This window comes from Hippopotamus amphibius, chromosome 6, assembly GCF_030028045.1.
Source record: "Hippopotamus amphibius kiboko isolate mHipAmp2 chromosome 6, mHipAmp2.hap2, whole genome shotgun sequence".
Classification (NCBI taxonomy): domain Eukaryota; kingdom Metazoa; phylum Chordata; class Mammalia; order Artiodactyla; family Hippopotamidae; genus Hippopotamus; species Hippopotamus amphibius.
The window spans coordinates 130,355,739-130,383,722 of NC_080191.1; the positions used below are offsets into that span (position 1 = coordinate 130,355,739).

General features: G+C 39.0%; 3 protein-coding genes across 6 annotated transcripts in view; 1 reads left to right on the plus strand and 2 right to left on the minus strand.

Annotated features, from left to right (window-relative positions):
• Window positions 1–27,984, plus strand: part of MED12L (mediator complex subunit 12L) — a 329,018-nt gene that overhangs the window by 221,080 nt on the left and 79,954 nt on the right. The gene's annotated exons all lie outside the window — the stretch shown is intronic.
• On the minus strand, window positions 9,958–10,965 carry P2RY13 (purinergic receptor P2Y13). The gene has a single exon (XM_057737860.1). The coding sequence runs from the start codon at window positions 10,957–10,959 to the stop codon at window positions 9,958–9,960; it is 1,002 nt and encodes a 333-aa protein (XP_057593843.1). The 5' UTR covers window positions 10,960–10,965.
• P2RY12 (purinergic receptor P2Y12) overlaps window positions 17,728–27,984 on the minus strand; it is a 45,892-nt gene continuing 35,635 nt past the window's right edge. For 2 of the 4 annotated variants that reach the window (XM_057737854.1, XM_057737855.1), the window contains 2 exons: window positions 21,199–21,365; window positions 17,729–19,439 (listed from right to left, as the gene is read on the minus strand). In XM_057737854.1, the coding sequence (XP_057593837.1) occupies window positions 18,397–19,416 (1,020 nt within the window). In that variant the 5' untranslated portion in view covers window positions 19,417–19,439; window positions 21,199–21,365 and the 3' untranslated portion in view covers window positions 17,729–18,396. Of the gene's footprint in view, window positions 19,440–19,742; window positions 19,906–21,198; window positions 21,366–21,416; window positions 21,495–27,984 lie in introns of all 4 variants that reach the window. The other 2 variants (XM_057737856.1, XM_057737857.1) reach the window with 2 other exon arrangements.

Sequence of the window (27,984 nt, forward strand, 5' to 3'; positions counted from 1 at the left end):
TATAGAAAAACAAATGTATTTAGTTTAAATACCAATGGTTGAATATCAGAAGTTTGTTTCTTCTGTTGCCTTTTCCTGAACAAACAAAAACAGATAACTAAAATTTAATGGTTTTCCATTCCATTCTATTTAGGGTGGATTAAGTACGTTGTGGATGAGCAGCTAGCCCTAGGGAAAGTCTCTGAACGCAGATTAGCCAATGTAATGTAATAATGGCTCAATTTTATAAGAACTGGTCAGATTTACAAACCATCCTTCGTTTAGGTTGGACCCTGCTTTCTTCTCCAGGGAGTTTGCTTTTAACATTTGAAGCCAGTTCCCTGCATGGAGGTGGGGGTGGGGTGGGGGTGGTTACGCCATGCAGCCCTGAGTTTGAAAGGCTTGTTTTCTTGGGTTGAACTTCTTGCCATTTGTCACTGTGATCTACAAACAGTCAATGAGGTATTACTCAAAATGGGAAATCTAACTGCTGGAATAACCAACTGCCCGTCTTAAAAGCATCAGTTCAAAGGGGCACATCTCGTGTAGCCTCCTTCAAAGTATGCTGGGCAAAGACCTTCTCTGCAAGTTCTGAGGATTATCATCCCACAGTCCCGGTGATGGGCATAAATTCATGTGAGGGGGCTTGTGTGAACAAATATTTCACATGCTTCTGTTGAGGGAATAAAGGCAGTTCTGTTATCTACCCTAAATTTTAATAAATTTAGTACCTGGGTTGACTTGTCCTATTACAGTCAACTAACTTAATACTGTTTTTTTGTTTATTTGTTTTTTTTAAATGTTAAAGAAAATCCCTTTCCTTTGTTACATCGCTGCTGATAATGTTTTTTATATACTTTTCTGTTTTGAATTTGAAGGGAAATGTTTTCATAATTCATGGTTATACACCTTGACTTTGTATGTGTTGGTTTTGTATGAAGATTTCCTCCTGGAGGAGGGAAGGAGCTAGTGTTAGTGCAGTCGGTGGCCCTCTTTTTCTCTTCCTGTGGGCTGGCTGGGAGTGGGCTATCCTTTTCCTGGCCTTAGTCACGTACCAGTGGGATTGTGTATTTAAAAGCCTCTTTGGCTGGTGATGCAAAGTCTAGTAGTGAAAAAGTTAACATGAGGCAGCCTTTACGCATTCGTCTTAAAGCACATCATGCCGATCTCAAGTTGGGACTTGTTAAAGCTGGTCTTACTTAACATTCAAAAGGGGAAGTAGTACAGGTTTAGTCAGAGAAAAGCGTAATGCTTTGATGAAAAGAACAGCTAGGAACCAGTCCATAACTTTATTATTGTTCAAATCACCGAAAGGGTAACCTGCATAATATTTTTCTGCTGATTTTTATAGCAAGTCTCACATTTGATAAAAGCCACAGGAGACTTTATAACAATAATTATTTTGCTGCTTCATTGGAAGATCCTATTAAATGCAGGATAGCTCTTTTAATAATACTGTTTAGCTATTACAAACTCGAAATTTATTTTGAATACAGGATGATGTCCTAGGAAATGTGTTTGTGTTTCTCTACCATCACAATGTTTATAAATTTTTTTTATTTCATTTTTTATTATGGGTTTTTTTTCTATAATAATATTACTTTTAAAGATATTAAACCTACAGACAAAGTGAAATTATAATTCAACCAGATTTCATCTAAATTTTCAAACTGACATTTTTCATGCCTTCCTCTCACCCTCCCCCTCAACACACATTTTTTGGGGAGACCTGTTTGAAGTTGCATTGATTGTGACAGATGTCCCACCCCTAACTACTTCAGCATGTATTTCCTAAGTACAAAAATATTCTTCTACCTGGGAATTCCCTGGTGGTCCAGTGGTTAGGACTCTGGGCTTTCACTGCCGAGGGGGTGGGCTCAATACCTGGTGGGGGAACTAAGATCCCGCAAGCCACATATAGCACAGCCAGAAAAAAAAAAAGGATATTCTTCTACCTAATCACAATACTGTTATCAATTAAGAGATTACTATTGAAGCAATAATATTTTAAAATATTCAATCTATATTTTGCTATTTCTCAGTAACATTCTTTATAATTTTTTGATGCAGAACTAATCAGTGGTCACACATCACATTTGTTTTTTACTGGTTTACTCTGTTATTCTTTAGAATACTCTTTCTGCCTTTTTTTTTTCTCCTTTAATTTCCTTGGCTTTTGAAAATTGCTTTGCTCTGTATTTGTTTGTCCATCCTGTGGGACACTTAGGAAGGAGATGCTTTCAAATGTTTCTGAGGCAGTTTGGATATATTAACCTGAAGTCTACCTTGGGGTTTGGAAATTTGAAATCAAGTAGGAATATTTATACTCTTATTTGGACAGAGACCTGGTTCATGGATCCAAACTCACCTTTTCTTTGGGAAACTGGACAACTCATTCAACTTTTCCTGGCTTCAGTTTTCTGTAAAACTAGGATTCTGGTTTAATCATAGAATTTTAGGTGAGAATCTCTATAATCTTTCAAAATATATTCTTAAAGAGACAGCAGCACTCAAGGAGCAAATGTTTATAATACCTTTAAAGGAATGAGAATAGGTAATGGTGTTGATAAGTCTTCCTAAATCCTGGAATAAACTCTTTACCTTTTCCTACTTCCCCGCTTTTTACTGTGAGACGTTGGCAAATGTAAGTGAAGGCTTTCCTTGGTCTTTTCGTCATTTCTCCCTTGCATATGACTGCTTCCTCACTCCTCCCTTTATTTGGCTTCTCTGCATTGGCCTGGACCTGGGCACAATGTTTCTGCCTCCAACCTTGGTAGGCAGAGAATTTGTATTGTAGTCTGATTTTCTCTGTCACCGTAATCTCCGATGTATCCATTTCTTCTTAAAGGAAAATGCACATATAGAGGGCCTCCTAGTCCTTCGCAGTACACGAACTCATTATTACAAAATAAAGCAGGGATCTAATTGAAACGTAGCTCTAGTGATCTATCTGGAATGGCCACGTCTTTTGCATGCTTGCCGCCAGAACACACAACAAGGATTGCAGTAAAATCTTCACCAGATCTTCCTGTTTCATCTCTCTGTACACAAAAATCACTCTAATTGTGGCTCACCTTCCAGTAGCTGAGAATTTGTGCTAAGTATGATTATTACAAACCCTTTAATGTTTCCTCGCTGAGATTGGTATCTTTAGGTCCCTATGCTTGAACTACTGTGTTTAATCTGTCGTTTGAAATGATTTGTATCTATCAGGTCTGCTTTAAATAAAGCACTTAACTTTTTCTGGGATGAGAACTGCATGTGTAATGGTCGATTAAAGGGAAGGGATGGTTTGGAGACTGAAGCTGGAGATATGCCTGCATCTGACTGCTGTCCTCATACAGATACTCTCTTCTGAGCTTGGCTGTTTGATCCATCTCCTCACTTTGGAAATCTTGCTTGTGAGGGGCGGTGTCAGATCTTGATAAGAGCCCGGGAACTGGGGTCATAGAGATTCCAGTGTGGATTTCAGCCTCTCCACTTAGGAGCTTTCTTACTTTGTGCAAGTCATTATTATATATGAGCTTCAGTTTCTTCTTCTGAAAAATGGCTACCTCGTAAGAGTATAAAATTTAAAAGAGGTAATATATAGGATAATTCCTATCAGTGTTTGAAACCTGGTTGGTTTCAAACTTAGTGAACAGTAGCTTTTTTTTTTTTTTGTCAGAGGGCAGAGGGAGAGTAAGTAAATGAATATGAACGGGGGTGTTTTTTTTTATGAATGTAAAGTTGGAATGATTAAAAATTGAAAACCTTCCTCAACTAGAAAGTCAAGGTAAGTTCATAATATTTTGGTTGCCCTTAGGTAACCCAGGTAACGTGGATGTCTGATGTTAGCACACCCGTTTTCTGACCAAAGCTGGTTCTCTTGGTCATATGGTTACGCCTACCATGTGATTTGCGCCTCTGCTCTGTTGGCTGTTTCACATGCAGCATCTTCACTCTGCACTGGGTAGGAAGCATGGCAAGGAGCTACTCCACCTGTGCTTAGAAACCCTTGGAAAAAGCTGAGCTAGTATAACAACTGTTCTTATTTCCTCCTTGAAATTCTTGTAAACTGACTGGTCCTTCATGGCAAGAGTAGCTCATCGTCCCCTCCCTTCCCATCGCAAGCTGGGGCTCTACCCAGCCTCCTCCTTAGAGTGACCAGTGACCTCACAGTTGTAGATTCACCACATCTGACCTTCCCAAAGTGTGGGATTCTCCTGTCACTTCCTCCTCGAATCTCTCTTGTTCTTCGGTTCCCAAGGCACGTCTTGTTGCTCCTCGTGGTTAATCCTTCCCTCCTCCCAATCCCAGGCATTGTTCCTCTTTTTCTATCCGGTCTGTCCATGAGACTGGTGCAGCATGGCCTGTGAGTTCATTCCTTGTTCTCTCCCTTTCTGAGAAACGATTATCCCCTCAGCCTCTGATCTAGCCCTGTCTTCAGAGCCCTAGGTCCATATTTTACCCACTGGCTAGACTCCTTGACCCGGCTCTCTCACTGGTACTTCAGATTCAACATATCCACCATGATCCAGCACATCACCCAAGCTAATGTTCTTCAAAACAACGAATCTAGATCTGGAGGGGGTGCGATGGGGATTATGGACCCCAATTGAGGATACATTATGCATATCAATCACATACATTTTGCATGTATACCCCTACTCTCCAGTGATCTTGGACTCAAAACCTCTCTCTCTTTCTAAAAATGTCTCTAATGTCCATGTCAGATTTCTTTCCCCTTGGCTCTTGCCTGCATAGATGGAAGACTTCTTTTATTGATCTCCTGGCCTCAGTGGCTCCATTAATTCAGAATCACCTATTGCTCGCAAGTTGATTTTGCGAAAGCGCAGCATAGAGAACGTAGTCTTCACTTCAGCCACTTTCATTGACTCATGAGAACGCCAGACACCCCAACAACCCCGAAGTGCTGTGTAGTGGGGTCCCAGTTCCCGTCCCAGGCCCACCTTCCCCGCGCACGTGCTGCAGCCCCAGGCCCTCCGTGGCCCCTGTCGCTCGGCCACAGCGCATTGCCCCCCCCCCGAGCCTTTCTCCAGGCTGCTCAGGGTGTCGCAGGGGTCCCTTTCGAAGGCTCTGTTTTTCCCTCAGTGTCCAGTTCACACTTCCACCTCCTGTGAGCCATTCCTCAGTTTCTCCATTGGGCATTAGCTGCCTTTTCCATCGAGCTTCTTTGGTGAGCTAATGACGTCTCTTATTCCACGAACTGCATTTGGATTCAGTATGGTCTGTGTGCGGCTTCCAGAGAGGCCAAGGGCGCAGCACGAAACACACCCTGAAGGAATGATGGGCTACGTGAACCAGTCATCCCACTCTTTGGGATGTGACTCCTTTTAAGAACTGGGGGGGCCTCCAAAGGGCTCAAGGGTCCACAGTGGAACTTTTCATACCCCTGAGGTTGTTGAAACTGTGTTTGTGTGGAGACATCTCCTTCCCTCTTCAAGAGCCCCCTCCTAATCATTCTCGCAGCTGGGGCTTGAGGTCATCGCTCAAGGAATTCAGCCTGTCCTGTCTGTCAGAGAGGCGGTGGAGCAGATCCATTGAGGTGTGGTCTCGAGGCCACCTGGCTGGGTGTCTGTCCCAGCTCTGCCTTTGCTTGCTGGTGGGGTCATGGACACCAGGGGCAAGGTATCTGTTCACTTTGTGCCTCAGTTTTCTTTTTTCCTCCCCAGCAGGGAGCCCTATAGTATCTATCTGCTAGGGGTGTAGTGAGAACTAGAAAGGTGGTTATCCTTGTAAGGTGCACACGTAGCGTGGCGCGTGGCATGTGGCGAGCGTTCCGTAAAGGAGTGTAAGTTCCTGGGAGGGGCTTGTTAGCTTCCAGGTCAAGGATAGTTAGCTGGCGGCATGGGGCCGCTATGGGCTGCACATGGAAGTGTGGTGTCTGTGGGGTCCGGGAGTGTGGGGGTGGCTACGGAAGTTTTGAAGAAAACAGGAAATGTGGCAGAGGAGACTGGATTTATGGTTTCTCTTGAGACCATTAGAAGATCTGTGGTTGTAAAGATAGTGGTTAAGAATAGGTGGTTAAGCTCAGAAACCTTGTTACTTTTAAGCTGTGTGACCCCATGCAAGTTGCTTAATTTCTCTGTTTCTCAACTTGTTTATCTCTAAGTTGGAAATAACAATAGCACTTGATAGGCTTCCTGGGATTATTAAGCGGAGTAGTATATTTACAGCTCTTGGCATGCTTGCCTGGTACATAGTAAATAGTGAGTCACGTGTGCTGGTTTTGTGGCTGCTGATGCTGGTTTTACTACCGCTATAGCTACCAGTGAGCAACCCCGGGCCCAAATTCCGTCCAACAACTGGCACTGAGCCGTAGATGCCGCCCCGCTAAGTGGGACGTGAACGTTCCAGGTAGCCGTAGTTCGTGCCACTGCCTGTCCTCTTTACAACAATTCTGTTTGTTTCCTGTTGACAGATCCCACCCTTGGGCGTTCATATCCAGGAGTGATGTGCTGTGAATCAGTCTTTCTGGACGTACGCACCTCAAGGAACTGTTAGCACAGTGGTTCTTAACATGTAGCCCAAATCGATAGCATCCTTATCTCCTAGAAACTTATTCTCAGGCTTCAGCCCAGACCTACTGAGTCAGAAATTCTGGGGGTGGGCCCAGTGATCTGTGTTTTAAGAATCCTTCCAGCTGGTTCTGGTACCTACTAAAGTCTGAGTACTACTGATTTAACATGTGTTCTATATTCATATCACCTACACTTTGTTTCTATGTAAGATTTAAAGTGTTGAGTCGTGCTTCCGGGCACTCCAAATGATTCGTAAATTCCACACTTTGCTCAGTAGGTCTGCTGTCATTTCCCTGTGTGCTCACTTAGCTGTTAAACACAGCTGGCTGTGGGTTCCTCTGCTCTGGGGGTTTTGTTCTGTTAAGATCTATGTGAACTTTGATCTGTTAACTTATCTATCAGCTTATTGGAGGAACACAGATTACCTGGGGGGATGGTCAATTTTAGAATGAAGACTTTAGAAAGTTATAGAACAAGCTACTATTAAATGAATATGGAATATATGGAGTAATGAGATTAATGAGATTGAATAACTTTTATATTCTGACGTCATGATCACTTTATCAGCCATCTAACTTCTGTGAGTTGGGAATTCACACTGCTTCTCTGCCTCTTCCTTCTTCCCCCTTTTACATTACTTTTTCTTGGTTTCTGAAGAATAACTCTGTGTGGGGCAGTATACTCTCCCACTTCCCTGCACCAGAGGTATTTAGAAGGCCTTATCCGGTAAAAATATTTACATTTTTATCTTTTGACAAAAGTCCTTAATTGTGCTCTGAGCTTACAGACTTTACCAAAGCTACTATTTTTATTTTTTTATTTTTTTTCCTTTTCCCTCTCTTCTATGTGCCATTGATGACTATGGTATAGTACCCCATTCTGTAAGTATTCTAGATTTCAGTATTTGTGATTGCCAGTTTGGGAGGTTCTTCTCCAATAGTTGCTTTTCATTTTGTGAATGTGATTTTAAGATGACTCTTCTCTAAGTTCTTGGTGGATTAGTTTGTTCTACACATTAGGTATTCTACTTTTGACTGTAAATTATTATCATGGAATGAAATATTTGTATTTATGGAGGACAGATTTGCTATCAAATTTTATCTTGAAAGATCTTTCTAAAAATTATATTCATTACCTATATCCATTCAGTGTATATCGAAAATATTCTTAGAAGTGAAATACATGGGTTACATCACCAAGCATAGTTTGAAGGTTGGCTTAGATGCAGCTATTTATAATATATTATTATTAGAGTCTGCTCATGATTGTATAATGTACTCAGTAACGGTAACGTGGATTTAGTGACATCTCTAATAGTTATTATGACTTAATTCTTTTATTTTAGCAAATGAAAATCAGATGTCAGAGTACTTTCTGAGAGTTTTGGTGATTATAACATGCTACAGTTACAGATTTTACTTAACCAAAACTAACAATACATAGCTAAAGCATTTTGTCAATAGCTTTAAAACTGAAATGATGATAGACGTTAGCCCCTAAGCTATGCGTGTACTGTTTAGTAATCCTTCTTCCTTTCCAGTCATTCACTAATGAACCCAAGAACACCCCCATTTCCCAGGCCCCTGTGTACATGCATAGGAGATCAACTAAAAAGGGCTTGAGCTTTCAAGAATTTTTTATTGTCTTTTGATAAGAAAAACATCAGTGAGAATTGGCTTCCCTTTTGCTTCTCTAGTATGTAAAAATAAAGCCAGTTTGGTATATTTTATCAAATATTTGATTGCACAATGAAACACAATCTCTGCCCTCAGAAGTACACATAAGTTATTAAAAGAGTAGATACATGTGTGAGCCAATAATTACAGAGCAGTGTGATCATTACAGTAACCGAGGTGTGACCACATACAGATGAGGGAGTGATCAGGTTTGAGGTGGTGGTGGAAATTTAGCCAGATGAGATTTTATGGTCTAAGTGATGGCAGCTTAGGGTTCCACGGGTGGATAAGAGTTTTTTTTGGCGAGTCAGAGGGAAATTTATAAGTGCAACGACACAGGGGCGAAAAAGGAAAATGGCATTTTCTGACAGTTATAAACTTGTACAAGAGTGTAAATTTCCAGGGATGGAAGAACAATTAGGAGAAAAGGCCAGAAAGGTCAGGTAAGTTCCAGGGCCTTCAGGGCCTTTGAGGCCATGCAAGGAGGCCTGGGCTCCACATTCTGGTGGTTGTGTTGGAGCTGGGGGTACAGCTACAGAGCATGACTATTCCTTTGTAAATTTTATCTGGAAGGCACAAGTCAGCATACACAATTCCAGATAACCATACTTGGGGTGTTTTTTTTTTTGAACTACAAAGGGATTCAGGAAAAAAAATATGGAGGTAAATAAGTACAAGTAGGTCACCCTCCTCTAAAAATGTCCCAGTATGGATGTTACTGATTGTGGGTTAGCAGTTCTATCTATATATGTACCAAGAATAACATAATGATGACATATTCTATTTGAAATATTTGTCATTTATCGTCAGTGGGAAGTATTGTGAGAGGTACCAAGAAAACATGACATTTTCTGTCTTTAAAACATGTTGTCTTTCTTAAAGCATCCTAACCATCTTTGGGGGATGCAAGCAAGAACACAGCCAGCTAGTAAACAGAAATTTGCATTGAGGACCCCAACACATACTCAAACAGTAGGAGAAGTAATTGTTTTCAACCAGGGACGTGAGGAAGGAGCATGGAGGTGGTGGCCCAGGAAGGCTTTGCTGAGATGGAATATTCAACCACCGTTAGAGTATTTGCTGGGCAGAGGGAGAATTTCAAAGAATAAAAATACAGTATGCTTGCCCTTGAATTGTGCACATGCAGGATGTAAGTGCAATATTACAGTACAGTATTTTATGTGGCTCAGTAATGCGGCTCGTGCCTCCATGGTGTACTGGCATCCTGAGGAAGAAGCTCTTTGTAAGGAGAAGCACCTTCATCCGGGTATCAGGGCTTTCCAGCCTACTCCCCAGAAGCTTTACGTCTAGCATCGCTTTCAGGCTCTAGCTTCAGTTTTTACGACAGAACCTGCGAGGTGTTTTGTTTTTGTTTTTGTTTTAAATCAGGTGGGATACAAAAGCAGTAGTGTTGTTTGAATTACGTGTGCCAAAGAATGTGAGGAGCTTTTGTTTTAGGGTGGAGGAATATATTTTTTATAGTTAAGAAAATATATTTTTAGGAATGTACATTTCCCCGTAATAATCTTTTCCAAAGCGTAAGTGAATACTCTTGAAAAGGTGACCTCTAGTGGTCATTTGCTTCCTGTTGCATTCTCTTACTGATTCTTCATTCTGCTTATGAATAGATCTACGTGGAATTAAAATTTATATCATCCTTTCTGTACACCAGGATAGTCATTGGTTTTAATTTATTTCTATTTCATTGCTTACATTTGATTTCCAAGTAAATTGTCTTTGGAAGTCTTGTCAATAAATCGTTAACCATGATAAAGTTCTCAGCCTAGGGTTATGTTGTCTGACTGACTTGTATGGTTTTCATGGATGGATGCTGCGATCTTTCTCCCTTTCATACATGGTAGCCTCTTTGTGAATTTTTTACATAAGAATATATATATTAAGGGATCCATACAAATGTTAGTTGCTGCAAAAAAGAGAGTTGTTTCTTTAGCTAGAAACAGTTGATTTTGCAATCGACAGTCAGTCTTACTGTTGGTTTGACTGTGAGTATATGGGACTCTGGCAAAATGAAATGGAGCAAAACACACAAAGAAGACAGCCATGACAACAAATACTTTACCTTCCAGCCTTTTGTTGTTTTGTCTGTCCTTACTCTTGGACTTCCTATAAGAATCGTATACTTTTTTTGCAATCACCATATAGAACAGAAACATTAGGACCAAAACAGTCCAGAAAATGAACTGGGAAATATAATTCACCACTTCATGCCATTTCAGCCCCAGAGGACCCTTTAAGGAGGCACACTTCTTCACAGATGATGGTGTTGCTTCCTTGTTGCTTAAGATCATATTTGGCAGGGAGAGGAAGAACAAAAAGAGCCAGATGAGAGTTGAGACCACTTTTGCAAAAGCAGGTTTCTGTACGAAAAATTTTCCGAAAGGTCTGATGATCTTGAGGAACCTGTCAAAGGCTATGAGCCCCAGCAGCGTGATGCCCACATACATGGTCTCATAAAAGACGACGGCAGAGAAACGGCACACGAAGGCTCTGAGCTGCCAGGGTCCGAGGCGTGCATCGGAGAGGATTTTAAACGGAAGCATGAATGTCATTATCAAGTCGGCCACCAAAGTGTTTTTGAGGTAGATAATGAAGGTGGAGGAGCTGGGGATGTGAATGAACACCCACAGGGCCAAAGTGTTCAGCAGGATGCCCATGAAGAAGACGACAGTGTAGATGGCCGGGAACACCAGGTGTGCTGTCTGTGTGTCTCTGGGGCACCGCTCAGACCCGTTGAAGCCCTTCATCACTGTGGCGTTCATGGTTTCCAGTGTCCGCTGTTACAAATAAACATATACACAAAGTAAAACAAGAAGCATTTCATGATTTCAACATGCTACTTGTTAAAAACAGACTTTAGGTTTGCAGCGTATTAGCACCTTACATTTACTCATCACGTTTAATAGATCAGTTGAGAAGGCACATGTTATTTCTGGCTAGAATTTTTAAAGCACATAGTACATTTTTGGTACTTGTCACAGTACCATTACTTTCACACCCTTATGAAATCCAAATAAGAGGTTCTACCCCATTAACAAGTTCTACTTTTAACATGGCAGTAAAACAAAACTGCTCAGTGGTAAAATTATTCATGTCAGATTGCTATACATTATGTCATTTCCCGTACTTATAATTTATGGTTTGCAGAATGTTAACCTTAAAGCATTTTTTCCCCTTGAACATATTCCATCATTTCTAAGTAAGCCACTCATAATAACAATAGAAATTCACCTTTCTTTGGGAGGATACTCAGCTCGGTGTCTTGCGATCGAGGCAGTCGTTAGTTCAGCCCATGAAGGGCTTGTGAAGCAAATGTCGTTCTGCTTTCTTATACCAAGCTTCCTTCCTCATTTTCACGTGTGCAGTGTGATCCATTAGGACCTCTTCACATGCAAAACTTTGGGGGATTTGCTAATAAAGCTCTTTTATTTTAAACTTATGTACTGTTAATCTACTCCGATTTGAATAAATCAGTTTAGTTGCAGTTGTTTTTATTTTATTCATTTTTTTATTTTATATTTTTTTATAAATTTATTTGTGGGCTATGTTGGGTCTGTTGCTGCATGCAGGCTTTCTCTAGTTGCAGCGAGTGGGGGCTACTCTTTGTTGCAGTGAGCGGGCTTCTAATTGTGGTGGCTTCTCTTGTGGAGCACAGGCTCTAGGCGCATGGGCTTCAGTAGTTGTGGCACACGGGCTCAATAATTGTGGCTCATGGGCTCTAGTGCTCAGGCTCAGTAGTTGTGGTGCACAGGCTTAGTTGCTCCGTGGCATGTAGGCTCTTCCCGGACCAGGGATCGATTCTTAAGCACTGCGCCACCAGGAAATTCCCTAATTGTAATTGTTTTTATATTTTCTCATATAATAACTTTCTTGCAGTTTATCTTCTCTACATGTTCGATGAAATTTTTAGTGCCCTTTGTATACAATAATAGCAAGAAATGTAAAGAAAATAGCTCCAGATTATAGAAGAATTGACTCTGTAATCAGACAGCATCATCATCTGTATCCTTGTAGACTGCCTTTTTGAGAAATTTGTGTTCGTTAGGGATGACCTGATTATTTCTATAGACATTTATGTTAGTCTTTTGGTCTTTCAATCTCTGAGAGAGAGAGTGATGTGTTTTCTTAGACCCAGATTTTGGGGGGTTAGAATTCCAGATTCACCAATTACTGGGTAGTAGATAATAGACAAATGATTTAGTGGCTCTGTGCCTCATTTTCCCCATCTGTATAATGGGTTTAATAATAGTACATACCTCAGTGTTGAGAGGCTGAGATGAGTGTCTAGAGTAGTGCTGACTATACTTGAAGCATGAAAAAAATGTTAGCCACTCACTGCTGTGGTGAGCGAATTGCAGATTTAAATGGAGATATACTACTCCACTTATTATAAAGCTATTTTTGGAACTCTCTTCTATATTTGTGACTGTATGCAAAGTGCTGAAGACTTCAGGAATTTCATCAGTCAACCTTGGGCTAAGTTCTATAAAGTTTTTGCAGGACGTAATTGCTGTTTTTGTATAGAGAAAGTTGTTGTCTATGAAGAAATGTTTCCTTGCCAGATAAAGGGAACAAGGAAATCAGGAGATCCTATGAGGGGATGTGGAGTTCTCTATGGTGAGTTTCACTTCATATTTCTTGCTATGAGTTTTACCACAGAATTGGACCAGACTGTCGCATTGGCTTGATGAAGCATTTTGGGACACTTAGCTTAGAATTCTGCGAATAAAATTCAGTATCCCACTGGGCATTTTTATGAGAGAATAGGATGCCTAATAATTTTGGTTGGAACTACCCAGTGTGTTGGCACAGTTTGAAAAACTGGTGTTTGACTCAAATAAACTGATTCCTGGAAATACAGATTCGGGATTTTATTAATGTAATGGAACATAATTTAAACATTATATCCTTTTATTTGCTTGAGTAGAGAACAAAAACAAACTTAAAAAAATTTAAGTAGAGGGACTAGACATATGTAATTAAGTATAAATTTCCTGATGGCTCCAAATCCAGTATTTAGATGCAGGTTTGGAATAGTTTCAGTTTAAACATGGGAAATGCTGTAAAAGATGGTTTCATAATCTGAAAACTGGAAATCACTTTTTGGTCAAATTTCAAAATGACAAAGTGTGGGAAACCTCAAAAGAGGAACTGATTTATGGTGGCATTTCTAGAGTTACAGAAGTATCTTCTCTTAAATGTGGTAGGTTTCAAAATGTTTGACCATAGCAAATATCCAACAGATCACTCACTCCTTTATGTCCATGTGCTTCATGCATATTAGCCAATGGTCTCTTAGTTCACAGCGGTGCGGGTATCCCCCGGGGGAGGGTCCTTCACATTTGATGCCATATCTGAGAGGCTATGACGGGGCAAGAGCAGTGCCTCAGGAGCTAGACTGCCTGGGTTCAATTCTTTATTCCACCTTTACTTACGACTTTGGTCAAATTACTTATGCTCTCTATGAAACCAGTGCCCCCTCTTAACAATGAAAATAAGTAATAGTCTTGCTTTATGGGGTTATTAAGGGGATAAAATGAGTGAACGTTTACGAAGGGCTTTGAATGATGCCCTTCAAATGGTACATGTTAATAAGTTTCTTGTTAAATGAAATTAAAAGAAAAATGGAATACTGTGTACACACGTAGGGATAGTGCATGAAAGACAGGAGTGAATCGAAGATACGATGAAAGGTCCTAGAAATTATTTCGATTTGGCAAGCTCCTAAACTAAACATTTAAAATCCTATCAAGTTCAAAGGGAATTTAGTCAAAACCAGTGAAATCACAGTAGCTATACTGTTGTAAGTGATTATGTGGTCTTATTTAATTCTTACCACAGCCTCAGAGATTCGTCCCATTTTATAGATGAGAAAATGGAAGCACAGACGTTAAGCAGTTTGCCCAAAGTCCTGCAACCAAAGCCCACTGTAAACCTGCACGGTCTGGTTCCAGAGCCCCTGCTTGGAACCACTCCCTCTCTCTTCTGTCTGCCAAAAGCCAGAAATCGGGTGAATGCAGATTTGTTTACCAAAATCTGGAGTTTTTGAGCTGGGTATTACTAATTGATGAGTGAGGAGATACAATTCACTATATAGTTTCATGAACTTGTGAAATTCTTTGTCTCAAAGTGAGGTGCTGGGTTGAAAACATAAATTGGTTCATAGCAGTATGATCAGGAGAGAATCAAATATGTAAGGAAAAGTCATAGACATTAATGGGAATAAAATCTTTTTGCATTTGTCATCTCCTCAGGGATTGTCTTTGGATCAGCGTTAACAGTGTAAAGTTCCTGTTGATGTAACCAGTACTATATAAATAATATTTGAAAAGATAAGGAAGTATTTGCTTTCATTCGGGATGAAAGTATAAGTGGGAACCCCTATACTCATAGAAGAGCCTTTTGCTTCACATGACAGGATACCACGGTACTTGCTCAGATAATATGAATGTGTTTAAAATCCCACATTGAATTAACCCAAGGTGGTAATAATCTAAAATAAATTTGCAGTTTAACATTAACTGTAGTGATCCATTTGTATAAATAAATTTAATATTAGAAAACCTCTACATATAACTGGAAACAGGCAATAAATGTACACTTATCTGAAACATTTATATTAATATCCAGTTTTATTTTATTATAAAAGGGAAATCAGTTTAAAGAATTCAAATGTAGACATATATAATAGAAAGTAAAAGTTAATTCCCTTTACATATATATACCAATGTGTGTGCATATATATATATATTTATTTATTTATTTATTGGCATATTGGATCTTTGTTTCATTCTGTGTTAGTACATGAAGATTTGCTAAGAAATTTTTTTAAAAAGGTTGCACCATATAAAGATACCTTAGTTTAGTTAAGCTGTTACCGATGGGCATTTAGATTTTTTCCCCATTTTCTTTTCTATATTAAAAACATGCTGTAGAGCAAATACCTCTCCACGTATTTTTGTATATTTGTTCCAACATATATTTATAGGAAGTTTCCTAGAAGTGGGATTATTGGATCAAAAGCTGTGCATTGCAGTGTTGAATGATATTTTCAAAAAGCCTTCCAGAAAGATTGTACCCATTTATAGTCTCACTGAGTGCAATTATCCAATACTATTATTAAAAATCTTTTAAATCAATTCTAAAAAACTTACAGGTGAAAAAAAGCCATGTCATGTAAATGTAAATTTATTTATTAGTGAGGGTATATATCTTTTAATATTTTCATTGCCTCTTTGTATTTCTCCTGGAAATTGATTTTTCTTGCCCTTTTCCCATTTTCTAAAAAAAAGTCAGGTTGTTTCTCTTTACTTATTGGCTTGTAAGAATATTTGTATGTGTGTAGTTCCCACTGGCATCGTTGTAATCTCACTTACCACTTTGGGTGTTACCATCCAATAGCGATCACCTCAATCAGCCACGAGAACCTTCAGGTATTTTCAGTGCAAAACTGCTGAAACACGGAAATGCATGAAGAGAGGGTTCTTTCTCTACATAGGGCTTTTCTCCCCGTTTTTAGGGTTCTAGTCCAGGCGTTGTCAATGTTCTAAACAGCCAGTTAGTAAATATTTCAGTTTTGTGGCCCTGCAGTCTGTCACAACTACTCAACCCAGTTGTTGTGGCAGGAAACCAGCCATAGATAAAACCCGAGTGGGTGTGGCTGTGTGCTAATAAAACCTTACGGACACTGAAGCTTGAATTTCATACAGCTTTGGTGCAATGTGAAGTTTTATTCTTCTGATTTTCCTCCTGCAAACATTTGAAAATGTAGAAACCATTCTTAAGTCACAGGCTGTACAGAAGAGGTGCTGGGCTAGATTTGGCTTGCTGGCTAGAGTTTGTCATGCCTGCTTTAGACTGTTTAGAGAAACCACTGAGATAAACTGCCAATAACCAGCATCCTTAGGACTTGTTAGCCACTAAGGGCTAGACTACATTTTGTTTGTCTCATCTTCTGAACCTGAGTCTACAAAAGCTGGCCTCTCTCTCTCAGGTATTGTGAAATGTGACATGTGTATATTAAAATTACTAGAGAGAGTGACATGTTCTGTGTGTAATGAGTGCTCCATAAATATTGATGTCTCAGTCCGTCTTGACTGGGTTCAGTTTGCTATATGATGTAGAAGTATATGCTTCTAATGTCTTTGAATAAAGAATTCTCAACAAAGTGTGATTTAGAGTTTAATGTAAATTTTTCATATTATATATAAAAATATAGATAATTCCAAACATTTTACAATTTTTTTTCCTAGAAGTATTGTAATACCATTAGCTTTTCTGATTATTTTCTTTCTCTTGTGGAAATTATCTCAGTGAATGAGTTTAATCCAAAATGAAGGATTATTCAAGAAATCTCTGCCCACCCTGCAGTGTCCTGACACCTCATGTGATCTTGGCACCCTGACGTGGCCAGCTTTCATCCACTCTCTACCCCTGACTTGGCTGGATTGAGGAGTAGATCCGCCCTTCATTTTTCCCGTATATAGAATAAGGTCAGATTAGTTGATCCTTAGTTTCTCTTCCAGAAATATCCTGGTATTCTTACAGAGCGTATTTACTCATATGACATTAGAGTGAATCCCATTGGTCTACCTGGAAGAAATGGCTGCTGCCTTTGCCCCAGCAGTAGGTCAAATATGCATCTTTTTTGATACATTTCTCCACTGACGTCCAGTGCTCACTTACAGAAGTGCCAGAGAAAGAAACACCATGTAGAAAGTTAAATGAGTTCAACTTTGTACTGAAATTTAATTCAGCACATGAAAATAGATTATTATTGGAGTTCAGTGAACTGCCTTTTACTACAATTCGCAGTTTTTATTTCTTCACACATTATACTTAGATATTGGTGTGTGTGCCTTGTATTTGGGAATCACTCTGAGGATTGTAAATAATTGAGATAAATCATGTCCACTTCCAAGTGTGTTATGTACTTTGTTTATATTTAAAAATAACATGGCTTGTGTGGAATCAGACTACATTATATGTTTGACTATATTTTCATTTACATATGAGCTAATTGATGTGAGGTGTCACCCTCAGAAGAGATTTTGTCAAATAGTGTGTAAAAAGGATAGTGTTGGCAACTCTCCTATCTTAAAGGGGTTTGTTTGATGTAGGAGCATATAAAAGATGTGATGGTATCTAATATCTTTGAACAAAGAAATTCCAACAAAGTGTGTTTTAGGGTTTAATGTAAATTTTTTATTATATACACAAATGACAGACAGGTAATTCCAAACATTTTTATCACTTTCCTGTTAATAGTTATACTGTTCAACTGCATAATCATATTTAATTTGTTTTTCTAATAAGGGAAGTGTTCATTAACCCAAGTCACAGGTAGTTTCTAGAAGCTAGTTAATAATAAGTGTCAGTGATGGTATTGTATTTACTAAAGTTGTCAAAATATTAGTAAACTGGTTTCTCTGGTGTTAGGAAATATTCACAAGCTTTTGGTATAAGAATGTCATAAAATAACTCCATTTTAATAGCTTTGTTTGCTATTTCTGCTCTTTTCCTTGAAAAGGTAGTTTTAAAACCTCTTTTTAATGAAAAAAATTTTTAGTCTGATTGAAATTATTACGCTTTCAATTAGCTTAAATTGTTTAAGTTTTTGCTTATAATGAAAAGTTAGTAGTTACTATTCTTTGCATGTCCCAGTTACTTAAATTTTTATAATGAGTATCACAATAGGTCAGCACTTGGGTAAGGGACTGGGATATATATACATGTATAAGTACATATACATAAATATGTATATAAGTGTTACATTTGGTTGAAGATTTTATCGGATTTATTGTTCTTAGTTGATTGTAAGTTGATAAGAGCATTGTGATCAATAATTTGTTTAAAAAATTAGGGTAAATGTTCGTATATGGTTACCCATTTTGCCAAAACGCTACATATCTGACTTCTGTGTAGTTTTGCATGTGGCGTGGTGACCGGGTGCAGTTTGTTTTGCTGCACCGCTACATGTTCGGTTATTTTTCTGCATTTTAAGATTGCTTTAATACTGGACAGGTAATTGAGCATTTACTCTTGTCATCTTCTGTTACTTGTTTCAGGAGTTACCGTTACTAACTCAGCTACTTCTTAGTCAGTGGTAATATTTTCACATAGTGTTTGTCTATGTGAAAGCACATGGTGCTTGTTTGGAGTTGCAAACACTAATAGGCTGAAATATTACCTCAGTTTGTTTACATTGGAGTCTCTTCGCTTGGGTCACCACCATCCTGTCCTTTCTTCCTGTTTTTATGGGTTGGAGATGATGCAGAATTGGAGCATCTCAGCATAGTCATCAAGGAATTTTTGAAGGATTTGCAAAGGAAAAAGTAGATAAACGGATCCAGGCATGCGTTTAAGGATGTTAACCAGAGAGTGCTCTCTTTGACATAGAACAGAGTATTCTCAGCAGAGCAGTCAAAGACATCCCGGGTTTGACTCAGGGTGTAGGGAATTCGGGCAAAATGGAAAGGAACGAAACAGATAAAAAATACAGCAATGATAATGAAGACTTTGATGTTTACCTTCTTCTTGGGGACTTTGCTGACACCCCTTGTTCTCATGTATGACTTGTACAGCTCTTTTGTAATGAGAGTATAGCATACAATGACAATTAGGAAATTAATCCAAAAAATGACTTGACAGATGTAATTGACTATTTCATGCCAGACCAGACCAAACTCTGATTTCAGGAATGAGCATTTCTTCACAGTCTGGTCACTTGGCCTCCTGTTGGTCAGAATCATGTTAGGCAAGGAGAGTAAGAACATGAACGCCCAAATGACGACAGAGAGAATCTTAGCCCCCAAGAGGTTGTTGGGGTTGGATGTTTTAAATGGCCTGGTGGCTTTCTGGTAGCGATCAATGGTTATCAGTCCTAGGAATGAGATGCTGATATACATCGTGAAATAAAATATGACAGAGGTCACTTGGCACACAAAGGCTCTCAGAGGTCCTGTTCCCAGCTTGGTATCGCTGAGGATTTTGAATGGAAACGTCAGAATCATGAGAAGATCAGAAATGACTGTGTTCTTAAGGAAAATAATAAAGTTGGATTTACTGCGGATTTGAAAGAAAATCCTCATTGCCAGGCAGTTTGTGATGAGTCCAACGAAGAACAGGACAGTGTAGAGGAGCGGGAAGAGGACCTGGGTGATTTTGTAATCTCTGGTGCACAGGCTGCCATTCCCAGCCGCAGCAGTGAGGTTGTCCATGGCTTGTGTTTCTTCTTTGCCACCTAGAGGGGGACGGAGGGGATGATTGCTTTCAGTCCCAGATATTTGATTTCACTCTCATCTCTGTGGGTAACATTTTTGGACAGGCTTCTCTAAAAACTGTGGTGTCTGATCCTCATTGGGATAGTTAGTAAGAACACAGAAAATTAAATCTCAGACTATTTCATGGTGGCAAATATTCTATCTGTAGCAAAGTCAGATAGTCTGAAGAACATTATATGAGGGTATGACTACTTTGTATTTCTTATTTTTTGAATATTTGCCTCTCATAGGACATTTTTGATCTTGGGCAAAAGTGCACATACCTAAAAACTAGAAGAGAAATACTTGGGCTATGCTTTATTCTTCTCCAGTTCCGTGTCCATGCCTTTTAACTTTTTTGTTTCTATTCATAGTCACTTTTCCTGAGTAGTGGGAAAGTCCATCCTTACTCCTGGACTTCATTTACTCTAGTACCTTCAAAGGGTTCTAAGGAGAAATGACTGATAAATGCCGAGTAGAGTTTTAAAAGTAAAAACTGAAAAGAAATTTGTGTAAGATTACTTGTGGAAGACTTATTGTTAAATAAATAAAAAGCAGAAAATTTTTTTCTTTCGTAATTGGAAGGTATTTCTGCCTCATTATTGCTCAGTCATCCATTCGGAAATCAACCTCACAGAGACTGTTCGTTAGATCAAAATATTTTAACCCATGTGTAGCTATCTCTTTTCCAACGTTGCTCAGTAAATTTTAAGGTTTTATGTACGTTTTCTTGAATATCATTCAGTGCAAAGTTTTAAATGCTAAAAAAATAAGGAAATGGCTTCTGTATGTGGTTCTCAGATGGCATGGCTCAAAACAGCCCGGGCATACTTTCTAGGTTTACAGAGTGTATAATGGTAACTAAAATAAAGTACCAAAATCATGTCCTTGTCTGGTTCCATAGGTTGTTATTACCGCAACAGGCAGCTATAAAGGAAATTAACACTTGACTTGAATACATTATTTGGCATCTAAGTTTTGAAATTTAAAATGAAATTTGTAAAATTTTAATTCATCAAAAACAAATGGAATTGATGCTATATAAAATATTATTCGTAAATAAAAGACAGTAATGTTAAAGTACAGATATCTAAATTTAAAAAAAAGCTTCCATTTAAAAGATAGAAATATGACAAAGGCAGCACTAAGTTCCCCCAAATGTCAGTGGAATTATTTTTTCCATCCTTTAATTACTTAAAGTAAAACAAGGTTCATGTCACAATATGGCTTCAATTTTCAACACCTCCTCACCTGTTTAACTTAAAACAACAGCAACAACAACAAAAACCAACTAAATAAACCCTGGTATGTGACACAAGATCACTGATTTAACCTTTCTTGCTACTGCTGTTTGCCCTTGTTTATGCCCTGATGATTTTGAAAATTCTACTTTGGGAATGCTCATTTTGCACAGACTGTAACTTATTTAACAAGTATTCTTAAAATTGAGAATTTCGGCTCCCTCTATCTGTATTAAATTTCATTTTACACTCAAGGTAAAATAACTAAGACCATTTAAATTTTATTTGCATGTTCTGTATAAATTTTTTTTAGTGAATAAGTTAATGGTTATCTCTAACACCATTAATGTGGCTCATATTTTAATTTATATTCCATATAAGAACCCGCATCGATACTGCTATTAAAGGTTTCCAACTTTAAGAAAACTTGAAAAAAATTTACACACACATCATAATGCAAATACATATACTTGTCAGATACTTCTAGATATAAAATTACCTGGTTACTCTGTTGATTCTGAAGGATTTGAATGTATCCAGTAAGCGGTAGTTAATAAAACCTGCAGAGTAGTGTCTGGTATTTTCCTTTTAATGTCTTAGTTTAGCTGTTCACACTCTTTATGATAGAGAATCTGCTAAGCTTTCATCAGTAAGGTCTTGAGTGTTCTAGAGAGAAATAGAGGGAGAGAGGAAGAGGACTTAACTATCAGAAATTACCTTCAAATGCCGTGGACTCAAAGCTGTGCAGACACTGTATTTCCGTCTGGCCGCTTTTAGGACTTCTGCTTTTATTTCCTTGGGAAATATGGGGCAGGGTGGGTGAGAAGTCATCTTTTAAAAAGCAATTTAACATCTTGTGGCTTTTTACCGAAACCTGAGATAGAATTGATGCTTTGTGAGTTCTTTGGGTTATTTCCCATGCAAATGATAAATCCAAGTTGAGGTCAAGCCTGTCGACATCTGCTTCCTAGAGAAGGTTGCAAACTTGCTTTCTCAGATGGTTTTTTACCTGAAAACATATTGTACTCAACATTGGGTGATACATTGCCTTTTAACAAATAATCACATTAACTTGAAATGTGTGCTTGTTAGGGATGTTCTCTTGCTCTTTGTTTTTCTTTTTTTTCCCTGGTTAATAATGTCATTATTTTAAATCTGTGTTTGATCAACTCTTTGTAGGCAACACAGTCTCCTCCCATTATAAATTTTAAGATTCTAAAATTACATTAGGAAAGAAAAACAGTTGTATCCATTGCCAGGCTTATTAAAAAGTCTTTCATGCTTTTCTTGAGTAGAATTTAAATATAAACAAATTATTATTATTTTTCTTTTGACTTTGCTTTTGGTTTCTCGGGGAAATAAATCATTACATGAGGGGACTCATGTATCACTGTTACCTTTATAAATATTGTGGGCATTCATGCACATGTACACACTTGCACAATATTTCAAACTGTAATGTCCTCCTGTTACCAGCAGATCCATTTGGGTAGGTGTCTTTGCTGTGAACATATGTTTTGGTTATTTCTTTCTTCAGAGTTTTTTGAGTGTGTCTTTCTCTGTATAGGTTAGATAATCTTCAAGGATGGTTTTTAACAGTACAGAACAGCAGCTCAGGGTCACCTGGGGAGTCATGAGAAATGCACTTTCTTGGGCACCAACCTAGCTCCAGTGGGTCAGAAACTCAGGGATGCTCCCCTCACCTGTAGTTTCATGTGCCTTCCAAGCGACACTCATACACACTCAGGGTTGAAGACCACTGATTTAAACTACCTGAGAATTTTGTTGGCATTACAGATTTGAAATCAAGCTATGAATCTGGGTAATTTCAGTTGGAAATGTCAGTCATGTGATGATCCCTCTCTGTTAGTGATCTAGAGGTGTCAGTTGGATGGTATACTCTTGGAAAATCAACTTATTTGTTGGTTTAGAGAGACAACATACTTTCTGAAAAAGCTTTTATGCTACATACACTTGAGAATAATAATAGCTAACTTTTGATTTCTTGTCATGAATTAACTCATTTTATGATCTCAACTATTCTGTGAAGTAGATATTCGTCTTATTTCTGTTTTCTGGATGATGGAAACTGAAGGGCAGAGCAGCGAAGTTAGAGACCCTATTCAACCCGTGCTGTCTGATTCCAGAGCCTGTATCTGTGACCACTGTGTACCAGAATCTTCCCCATCTCACTGTCTCCACAACCCCTCCCACCCCCCCCCCACCCCCACACTGAGGCCCAGCAGTGAGAGGTGAATGCCATGGATGGAATGGCTACACTTCTTTTAAGAAAATAAGAGTCATACTTGCCTTCACATCAGATTGTCAGCTTTAAAGGATGTTTGTGAAGTGTTTCTAAAATCTTCAGATGAAACAAGGCTTTTGAAAAAAAAATCATGACTATTTTCAACAAATGAACATGCCATACTAAAGGAACACTAATTCAGTATACTTAAGTCATGCCTCTTTATGGAGAATTTACATTTACTACTTCCTAAAGGGCTGTGACTAGGCATTTGAGGGGTAAATGAAAGGCTCCAGTTCTTGATCTAAATTAACTTTCTCTTTCCTCTGATTTTCACTCACAACCACATCTATCTGTAAACCTTCTCTAATATTATTTACTCATTGGAGGATGACTGGAAAAGTGAACTAACTCCATATACCCTGGAATTTTTACATGCAAGTGGTTTAATTAGTTTCTTTATTTTATCGAGTCTACTAAAGGTAGTCTGCTTATCTGAAAATATGTATTTGCTTCAGATAGGGTTACTGTGAACAGAGAGGGCCATGCCGTGAAATGGTAGGACCCTGTGGTTCTTGTGAAACCAGGTTGGGACAGGAGGAAGGAGAGGTAATTAAGCCGTTGGGTTAGCTCTTAGGCTGTTTTAGTTCTAACATCCATGGTTTTGAAATGCAGTCATTTTGACATGAGTGAAGGTTTTGATGGAGCATGTGCTTTTTAAGGCAGTTCTCACATCATCTAGTTTGGCTTTAACTGTTAGAGCGTAGAAATTTAGGTCAGATATAAGATAAATTCCAAAAGTAAGGAGTATTGGCCATTGTGGTATTTAGCCAAAAAAAAAAAGAATACCATCTCTGGTGATCCAGTTAGTTGTCATCCTTGTCTTGAGTGTTTTGCTTGAAAGCAGAAGACTCGTATATATAGTTAAACCACATAACAGCCACTCTGCTCTAAGAATGCTCTACGTGTGTTGGATAAAGTCCTCATTTCAACCATACTGGGGACTATAAGCTATTAGGGAACAAAGCTTTCCTTTAGAAATCGAATTAAAGGAGTCTCCGATTCTCTTGATGTAGAAAAGGTTACTCCAGGTCAGGTGTAGTTGTACTGAGGAGGGGCTGCTAATTTCCTTGCTCCTGTCACACAGCCTCCCCATGCTGTGCACCCCTATTCTGCGCGGTCCCCCACCCCCACCCCCGGCCCAGGCTAATTACTGCTGTACCGCCGATTTGAATTTATTGTATTCTAAACAGAGTAATGTGGTACATTGAAAGCTGCAACTGAAAGACATAATGATTGGAGATGAAAGGAGAGTTCTCTGCTTTAATAATCTCGCCACCGTTATCACATCCTTGTAAATACACACATACCTTTTGGCAACGTTTCTAATCACTTATCTTAAAGTAATGAAGATGACTAATATCAGCCTTCAGTTAACTCCTGTTTTCCCTTCTCAGACATTTAATTTCTATAGTACAACAAGCCTTCCGGAGTTTTTGGATGTGCATCCTCCTAATTTTTTTAAAAGAATCAGTTAAGTGCAAGTGTGAGATATTAGCTGAAGAAAGGGATTGATCTGGAGGATGAGATTTTCAGAACTCAGTTGACAGGGGAGCGGACCTGTTGAACCCAAGGACAGCAGTGGGCTAGCGTGCAAGGGGTTAGCTAAACTTCCATAGACTCTCCTGTGAATTCTTTCTCTGCCCAACAAATGTATACTTCAGGGTTATCAACAAGAGAATAATTCTTTGGTACTGATTTTTTACAACTGTGCAACTTTGAGGGTGTTTTAATATTTAGTTTAAAGACTTTGGTGTACCTTAAAAACTGGTACAAGAGTGTAAAGCAATTATATTCCAATAAAGAGCTTAAAAAAAATCAGGTTTAAAACACACACACACACACACACACACACACACACACACACAATATTTAGTTTAAAGAGTAGAACTCATTGATACCTTTGGGAATATTTGGTCCATTTTCTGAGATTGACCTTATTCTCATGTATAAATTGCTATTTAAAGATTTGTGCATTTTCTTCATGCACAAAAAATTGATGTAAACCAATCTTGCAGGCTATTGAAAAAGAGTTGCTTTTAAAATGTGTTTGCCTTTCCTCTTTGGAGACTAATAATGGCTACCATGGTTTCCCTAAAAAATGTTAACTATCAGAAACACAGTCTTCATGCCCCATACAGAGGTTGACCAGTGTTTTGGGTGGCTCTTCCTCCGCTCCCTCCCCTCCCCTCCCCCTCCCGGCAAGCTAACTGCAGGCTTCTCTCACATTTTAATTCCATCCACTCACTCTCACCTCATGACTTTTCTTTGCTTCTGGCCCAACTCCCTGAGCATAACAGAGCCGATGAACGTCTTCCAGTTCATCACTTCTTCATCTCCAGATTTCCCTGTATTTTCACCAATTTTCTTTTTCGTCTGTGGTTAAGTAGAAAGATGTCCTTGTCTTTTGAAGTTAATCCAGACAAGAGGTCACTGTTGCCCATCTCCTTTGTCAGTTATCTGCCCTCTAGTCTGGATTTCCTTTATGGAGACTCACTTGAAACCAAAGTTTGTCATTGGGTATCCTCATACAATGACCACTTTTCTCTCAAGCTATTGTTCTTTATACCAGACTACTAGTAAGCATGGGTTACTTCCCTCACCTTCACCATTTCACCATCTACTCTTACTTCAACCTCCTGTTTCCTGCCTTCTGCTCCTACCACTCTAGAGAAACTTCTCTTTTGAGGTTCACACTTTTTTGTTTGTTTGTTTTTGTTTTTTGTTTTTTAAGAAACAAGTCAGAAAAGCTAACATCTGTTGTGACTTCCGAACTGTATTCAATACTGTGGTAACTGTTCTTTCCCTCACTTGTGACCTTGACTTCTCTGGTTATTTATTAATTTTAAAGAGTGTATGTCCATCATTTGATGGCTTATTCATCCCCTTCACTACCACAGCTGTCTTCCCTCCCAACCCCTGCCCAAAGAGAACATGGGGGTTTTGAATCCTGTTCAGTTATATAGTGCTCTTATCCCAAAGCTGTCACTTCTGCGTTAGACCTGCCATCAAACCACTACTAGACATTTGTAATCCATTTCCACCTACCCCTTGAATTCCTCTCACCTAACAGTGTATTCTTGAGCTCCCTGCTCTTATAAGCTACTCCTTTTCCTCCCAACAAATTTTAACTTAGTGAGTCCATCTTGAAATCCAGTGAGAGGCACATTCTCTCAGGTGCCTGATCTTTTCCTAACTTCCTTTAGATACCTCTTGATTTTGTTGCTTATTTTTTATTCCCACCACGAAGACCTAGTTTACACCCTACAAATTTTTTGGTCTAACTTTCTCTCAGCCTCTCATTTCTCCTCTTCAGTTTTTTCAACACTTAGTTATCAGGTTAAGTTTCCTACAAAACTAGTTTTTGTTCTTATCTTCATCCCTGCCCTCTTCTTTTAGTCATGTGTTTTTTCATTAATCCACTTATTTATTCATTGTTTCATGCATTTGACAGCTATTAAGTGCCTAGTCAGTGCCATTAAGGAGAATGTAAATGTGAATAAAACAGACCTGGGGTTCTCCTTCACAATATTGATGGTCTGGTAGGGAAGACAGACATTAAACAGATACCTAGAAAATAGATGAATTACACTGCAGTAAAAACTGCAAAGTCTCTCCTCCCCACCCTTCCCTCTGCGGTGAGGGCTTTCACTAAACTGAGGTGACAGAGGGAGGGACCTGATCCTGTCCCCGTACGTAGCATTTCCACACGTGGAGCTGAGGCTGTTGAGAGTATTTCAGGTGGCGGGAGGAGATCAGTAAAGGAAGGAAGTGCCCTGCATCTTTGGGAAATGTTGAGAGGTGCAGAACCCTGTGCCTACAGGCCAATGTGGAGGTGCAGTAATATGAATGGACAGCAGGGGGTGCCATGTCTGATTTCCACTAAGCATTTTACAGATATAGATATATCTCAATTCTCACCAAAACCTTATAAGAAAGTTAGTGTTCACCATTTTTCAGAGGACGAATCCGAGTCTCAGAAAGGCTCATTATCCTGGACCATGGTGTTGGCGAGCGGCACAGCTTGGACACAGTCACCGCTCTCTCTTGCCCTGAGCTTCGGCTGCCATTGGGACAGTGTGGAGCCATAGAACCCCACGTCCATAGAGCACATGGGTCTTTCCAGGATACCTTCCCTCCCCATCCCTGTTTAGGCTTCGAGCTCTGCAGATGCCACTTGTGTTGTACTGACTCTGCACTCCTTAAATCAGGGAACGTTCATCCTTTCATTTTCTCAGGGTTCTTCGTACCTTGTCTTGCTGTAGGTGGGTACTCTATAAACAGCTGTGGCTAACATCTTTTCATCATCCCTCGCACAGAAGTTTACATTAGAACCATCTGACAGGTGCCTTAACGGAAAGCAATCACCAGGGCACATGACTGGCATCTGAGTTTTGTAATTTCCTTTTTGCCCTTCTGTTCCCTTTATAGAGCTTATATGTACACATCCCACCAGACAAGAAGGAAGTATATCAGTAATGCTGTGTAACGACAACAAAAATTGGAAATTAACAAAGTAGCTCAAGTCACTGAGATATAGAAATCACTACCTATATCGACTTTATCCTGTGGTTAGGTCTGTCTTTTGAAACTTTGGAGGAGATTATGGAACTCAGGACATTAAATAACAGCTTCTAGAAAAGACTTACTCCTAGCTTTTTTTTTTTTTTCTTAAGGAAGCAAATTTGAACACCTGAAATATTAATTATTTGTGGACGTGGTAGCAAGATAGATTGGCAGAGTATGCAAATGTACATTTCTGATAGAATGTTATGAAAAAGGAACCAGTGCAAGAAGTGGTGCCTTGAATGCAGGCAGGAGAAAGACAGAATGACAAAAAGAGACTGAGAGATCTATAACAGAAACTGAGAGGAAACAGGCTCTTACTTTAAGACTACAGAAGCAAAATGCTACTTTGTATAGAGAACACACCTGGAGTACTCCAAATTAAACATGGGAGCTTTGCAGGTCACAAAGACA

Excerpts from the sequence above, each read along its gene's own strand:
- P2RY13 (XM_057737860.1), bottom strand. The coding sequence starts at position 10,959 with ATGAACGCCACAGTGATGAAGGGCTTCAACGGGTCTGAGCGGTGCCCC.